At 41.5% G+C, this 6,852-nt stretch overlaps 1 protein-coding gene across 1 annotated transcript; it reads right to left on the bottom strand.

The window, feature by feature from the left end:
- Window positions 1–5,025: 5,025 nt before the first annotated feature.
- On the bottom strand, window positions 5,026–6,852 carry LOC132482644 (putative deoxyribonuclease TATDN2). Its single transcript, XM_060087957.1, has one exon. The coding sequence runs from the start codon at window positions 6,850–6,852 to the stop codon at window positions 5,026–5,028; it is 1,827 nt and encodes a 608-aa protein (XP_059943940.1).

Below are 6,852 nucleotides of genomic sequence, written 5' to 3' on the forward strand. Positions count from 1 at the left end.
GTACTCCAGCCAGTTGTAAAGCAAATTAAACAGTTCAACCATGAAGGAAGTCATGAAATAAAAGGGTTAGTGGTGAGCAATGGAAACAAACTTATAAGTAATTATAAAATATAAATAAAGTTGAAAACAGTGTAAACATTTTAAATGTTTATTGGAAGATAAAAGCACAATAAACAATAATAAAATGACAAATGCAAGATAGGGATATAAAAAGAAAACATAGTATTTTTCGCCATTCAAGGGAGTTGCTCCTAGGGGTAAGACAGGAATAAAGACACAGACCTACTAGAGAACGGACTTGAGGATATGGGGAGGGGGAAGGGTAAGCTGTGACAAAGTGAAAGAGCGGCATGGACATATATACACTACCAAACGTAAGGTAGATAGCTAGTAGGAAGCAGCCGCATAGCACAGGGAGATCAGCTCGGTGCTTTGTGACCGCCTGGAGGGGTGGGATAGGGAGGGTGGGAGGGAGACACAAAAGGGAGGGGATATGTAAACATATGTATATGTATAACTGATTAAATTTGTTATAAGGCAAAAAATTTAAAAAAAAAAAGAAAAGGGAGTTGTTCCAATAGATGTTAATTTTTGGAATTCACACTTGAACTGACAATTCTTTTTTTTTTTTTTTTTTTTGAGGTACGCGGGCCTCTCACTGTTGTGGCCTCTCCCGTTGCGGAGCACAGGCTCCGGACGCGCAGGCTCAGTGGCCATGGCTCACGGGCCCAGCCGGTCCACGGCATGTGGGATCTTCCCAGACCGGGGCACGACCCCGTGTCCCCTGCATCGGCAGGCGGACTCTCAACCACTGTGCCCCCAGGGAAGCCCGAACCGACAATTCTTTACAAATTAAAAGTAACAATGAATAGAGTTGAAATCTCTCTCAATCAATGGGGAAAAAAGCTTCTTATATCATCTTTCTCTAGGACCTGTAAATATTCCTTCTTTAACTCTGCTTAATAAACATATATACTTTGTGTTTTTAACTACGTTAAAAAAGAAAAAAAAGAAAAAAGACTTTTAAAGTAAAAATACACCAGAACATGAAAATTGTATATAGATTGGTGGTGGGATTTTGTGGCACATAACTCTTCAGTGAGTATGGGCATGAAAACATAATCATTTTTTAAAAGTATATATAATTTGGGGGCTTCTCTGGTGGCGCAGTGGTTCAGAGTCCGCCTGCCGATGTAGGGGACACGGGTTCGTGCCCTGATCTGGGAAGATCCCACATGCCGCGGAGCAGCTAGGCCCGTGAGCCATGGCCACTGAGCCTGCGCGTCCGGAGCCTGTGCTCCGCAATGGGAGAGGCCACAACAGTGAGAGGCCCGCGTATCACACACACACACAAAAGTATATATAATTTGGCATAATGAAAATATGAATTTTTTAAAAGAATACATAATGACATAGAATCACAATTATGTTAAGGAAAGACATTAACAAAACAGTGGGTTCTAGGTAGTAAGAATATCCTACACTTCTTTCTGTTCCTATTTTCATATTTTTGTAATGCATATGTATTAATTTTTATAGTGAGAAAATAAACTTCATTAAAATAAAAAATCCTATAGATAAGGCAGAGTTATAAGTAAGGCAGGTTTATAATATTGAATGCTTTGTTCTTCCCCTCCAAATTAAAAATAAACCAAGCATTTAATTAAGGCATTAGAAAAAGCATAACACAAAAAAATACATCTGAGAACTGAAGGAAAAAATTAATAAACTTAAAAGCAGAATTTTATAAATCAGTAAACAGAATAGATTTGAACAAGAAGTCAAAGAGTTGAGTCTTAAAAACAACAGAATTAACAAACTTCTAGCTTACTCACTCAGGAAAGCAAACAAAAATACACAAAATAATGTATTTAAATCAAAAATTCAGAGGAAATAAAATGCACTGCTTATGCTAATTATAAAGTGAAGTGAATATTATAGTAAATATTAAGTAGCAAAGTTGACTCAAAGAGTACAACAGTGGAATTGGCCAATAACTAGGGAAATATTAGAGAAAACCTCCAAAGAGCTACTCCAGTTGTTAAAGTGATTGTCTCTAAGTAGTAGGATTGTGGACTTTTCCCCCGACTTTGTGCTCTTTGGTAGTCTCAAAGCCGCATAACATAGGGAGATCAGCTCCATGCTCTGTGACTGCCTAGAGGGGTGGGATAGGGAGGGACATCTGGATCATGAGGTTTTTTTGGTTCGTTTTTGTGGAATTTTTTGTGGTTTTTTTGTTTGTGGTTTCTTTGGTTCTTGTTTTTTGTGTTTTTTTGTTTTTGTTTTTGTTTTTTTACTAGTAACATGAATAGATGAAACAAGTGTTCTTTACTGTATTCAAGAAATAAGTAAAGGAAGATTGTGAGTTTTGACTTAGGCCACTCTGGATGTACTACACTCAGAAAAGACTATATTGCTCACTCCCCTTCCTAAAGAAATAAAGCTGAATTATGGCAAGGTTCTCTCCTGCACGTTAGAAACACTGCAGAGTATGGTCTGTGCATTTGCCATCAAAATTGTAGAGGGAGAGGAGCAGGTAAGGAAAGTATTTTCTCCATGTAAGAAGGAGATCATTTTTTTTTTTTTGGAAAGGAAACTTACTTTAATTATAATATGTGTATATCCTGTTTATCTTGTTGATTGTGCACTTACAAAAGCAACCATTCATTCACACCCATTTTTAAAATGCGCACTTGGTAATGTCACTTTGCTAGAACCAGATGAATAACATTGTGTTCTCCACAGATCTTATGTTGTGAGAAAGGTAAATGAAAGAGGATGTTAGAATGTGATGAGTGGAGATATGTACAAAATGTGATAAGGGCATCGCAACAGCAAGAGTGTGACTAAGGTCGTGTTTCCAAAGAACTTAAGCTCATTGAATTGTACCTCAAGTTAATCAAATTAATCTAAAAGTAACTTGGAGAAACACCTTTTTGGGTATTTGTGACTCACATTAGCATATCACAGGAAATGTGAAATGAAAAAAAAATCTGAGGAACTTTGTACAACTCATTATTTACCAGAAGTGTGTGCCCTAAAATTGTTTATCACAAGCTCAGGGCTCCAGTGGGTTGAGGGACACACTGTGAACAATGTCTATTTAAAGTGTACATTAAATGGAAAAAAAAAACCTTCCTAACTCAAAACATTGGCTTAATTTTTGAACGTCTTCTGTCTTGAAAAATATAATCAAGTTGCACCTTTAACACTGCATCAGCTTCTTTTGTTCTACTAAGGAAAGTGAAGCACTTCAGCCATGGCTTTCTTCTTCTCAAAAGACTGGATTCCCAACAAAGGGGAAATCTATGCTATATTCAGTGTTATTTATAGGAAATATGAACTGTCAAGTTCCTGGTAGAGCTTGATCTTTTTCATTTATTTCTTTTATTATGGATTACATCTACCTGCAGAATATAGGTGGCCTTTCAACCTTGCCTTGCCTTGTAAATTAAAGAGGAATGCTAGAACTAGGATGGCTTATTACTCTATTCTCTTACTAATATCTGCCACCTCGCCCAAATACTATCATTAACTGCCAGGTGTTAATGAAGTTAGTTATTCATTCGTATGTTAATCCAAGAAATCTTTGCTGAGTGCCTGCTCCGTTCCAGGCACTCTTCTAACATCGGGTGTATGTACAGTGTGAACGAGACTGACAAGCTTGTAAACTTACAATATAGTGGGGAAGATAACCAATGAACACACATATCTATTAACAACACAATCTCAGACAGGGCTAAGTGCTAGGATTAAATCAAAATAGTAAGTCCAGGATTTTTTCCTCCCAGGTGAGGTGAACACTTACAGACTGGTGGTCAGGGAGGGCTTCTCTGTGGAGGAGACTTCTGAGCTGAGAACCAGATGGTGAGGAGCCAGCTGATTTTTCTGGATCCTCATAAATAGGCACAAAGGAAACTAGAGAAGTCTGAAGTATGCTGGGCCTCTTTTCATTGATTTAGTTTTCAAGAGTAAAAGAGATTTTCCATTTTAAAAATGGAATTTCTCATCCAGTAATCGGACTCCTAGACTTAGGTGTGTGCCTTGGATGGCAAAGCTGAATTTCCTAACTCAAATGTTTTCCTTAAAATGTGAGTTCATTTTAATTTCTCAAGGAGGAAGGCTGTTTGCCAAATGGGCAGCTGAAGCTCTTCTCTGTTTCTGCCCTTGTGGAGAATGGTATTTCTAAGTGATATACATTTGGGCCTTGTTAAGAATCAGAGCAATTTGAATGAAGAGTTGCTATTACTAGTATGCTAGTTATCTGAAGAGCTTTGGAATTATCCAAGTGTGGGAAGGGAGTTCAGTTCAGATTCAAAACTCATCTCCTCAGTGGTTGTAAAATTCAACCGATTTGGCTCCCATCGATTCTAAGGTCCCCCACAGCCCTCCCTGGCACATGATGACTATTAACTAATTTTTATCTAAATTCACTTCCTCTTAGATGAAATGCTACTGTTGGTTTATCTTTAGAAATAAGAAATTGCAAGTTGAACAGTCACTGAATTTATAAATTTAATAACAACCCATATGGACTATAGAATTCCTATAATAACAAATACATTTTGGGAACAAACGGAACAAATCACCTAGCTCACTTCTAAAATTCAACATTCCTTGCTTTTTTTTTTTTCAAAGACAAGTAGGTGGGTGACTTTAGTCACCAACTGCTCAGAAACACAGGCTGCAGAGAACGGGGATTTGGATTAGCAAACCAGAACCTTATGGAACTCTTTCTTCTCTACTGACTACCCTGGCACAACTGGGAGGGAAGGAAACCCCTAATAACATCAAGGGCAGTTCCCCTTAGTCTTCCTCCCATCCCACTGCACCCCACCCTACCAGCCAGAAGCAGGAGTCTCATGAAGAAGTTTTGCGGAGAACATCCTGTCCTGGTTTCTTCTGTTCCAATGGGCTTGCCAGACACATCCTTGACCTGGGACACAGGCAGAGTTCAAACCAAGTCTATGTTGTCAGCCTGCTGGTCTCCCTTTTCTGGAAGACTCCTGACTGTGCCCTCTCTGCTTAAATATTGTAGAGGCGTCTAGTGTTCTCTCGTAAGGTGGCCAAGGTGTGGGAGAGTGGCAGTTCTTTGATTCTGGCAATCTCTCGAACCGTATGCAGGGCCAGGCCTGGGTGGGCAAACGGGCAAAGGCTTTTGGGAACTGCACGAGGGAGGAAGTAGGGAGCATCGGTTTCTACGATGATTCTCTCCAGTGGGATGTGTTTCACAGCATACCGGACCCCCCAGGCGTTAGGGTAAGTCAGGACTGCAGTGAAGCCCACAAACATGTTGGGGAAGTAGTCCAGAAGGGGCTTGATGACTGCGTAACTGCCAATGAAGCAATGCCTATGGATCTTGTAGTCAGAGGGCACATATTTTTTCAGGATGACCATCAGATCTTCCTCAGCTCCTCGGCAGTGGATCATCACGGGCTTCTTTAGAGACACAGCCAGCTGCAGCTGTCTCTCAAATATCTTGCACTGCTGTGGGATACGTGTGCTGCACTTATGGGAGTAATCCAAGCCAATTTCTCCATATGCTACAGCCTTGGGGTGCTGTAAGGCTTGCACAATATCGATTTCATGATACAACTGGTAGTAACGTGCAAAATGGGGGTGACAACCAAAGGCCCCCCAGACCAGATCCTCTTTCAACAGCTCCTCCCATAGACCATCCTTCAGTGTGCGAGGATCAGAGAAATCAGTGATGCACCCGTGAAATTCCTTAGGGAAGGACCAGCTATAGACTTCTCTGAACTCGTTAAACGTCCCTTTGAAAGACAACTTGGAATAGAGCATGTTCAGGTGACAATGGGTATCAATGAAACCCTCCTGTAGGTTTTGTTTCCAGTGGCTCCTTGGCAGGGAACAAGATGCATGTCCTCCCCAAGAATGTGATGGTGTCTCCTCTTGGAGATGGTGTCTCCTCTCCTTCATCCCAGCTTCTGAACTTGTAGAGAAATGAAATGAATGAGAATTCGGAGACTGATCTTCTGATGCCTTCAGTTCTCCGGGCCAGGTTGAGGAGTACACTGGAAGATTGAAGGTATGACCACTCAAGGAACTCTGGCTGCTCTTCCCAGCCTGGGATGTGTTGCTGCTGCTGCTGCCGCCCATGAAGAAAGAGCAAGGAGGCTTGGGACTACTGGGCCAGTAGCTGACAGAGTCATGCCAAGGACCACTATACAAATTAGGCCAGTAGATGAAAGGCTCAGCTGTGAAGGATGGAGGCGTTGAAATTCTTGCGGGACTGAGTGAGACTGGCTCCTCCTGAGGGAATCTGAGGGCAGAAATCTCATCCACGTCAGACCAGCCACCTCCTGAAGAAGGGTGCTCAATTACCATACTCTTACCTTGATGCTTTTGGATTTGTGAATGATAGTCAGGTCCGCCTAGAAATTTTAGGGCTGGAGAGGCTTCTTCAAAAATGAGTGCCCCTGGGTCACCAAGTGGCTTCTCACGATGTACCATCATTCTCCTGTCACAGAAGTCGCTGATCTCTATCTTCTCTCTGACCTCTGAGGCAGACACTATTCTTTGAGGAGCAGAAAAGGGGACATCCGTGGCTGATCTTCCTCCAGAGCTGGGCTGCTGTCTTGTGCTCCATTCTGTACTAGTGGCAGCCTCTCCTTCTGCCATCAATGTTCCCAGAATGCCCTGGATCGCCTTCACAAATATCATTGAAGAGCCTTGGTCTTGCTGTCTAGCCCAGCTTCTCTGGCCCTCGTCTGCTTCCCCAGTCTCATTATTCTGACCCTCAGCTATGGCTGCAAATTTAGGGTTTACAGAGCTATAGAAACTATCTTTGGAGATACCTGTCAGGTTGTAGGCATCCTCTGGAGAAGCCAT

Source organism: Mesoplodon densirostris, chromosome X, assembly GCF_025265405.1.
Source record: "Mesoplodon densirostris isolate mMesDen1 chromosome X, mMesDen1 primary haplotype, whole genome shotgun sequence".
Classification (NCBI taxonomy): domain Eukaryota; kingdom Metazoa; phylum Chordata; class Mammalia; order Artiodactyla; family Ziphiidae; genus Mesoplodon; species Mesoplodon densirostris.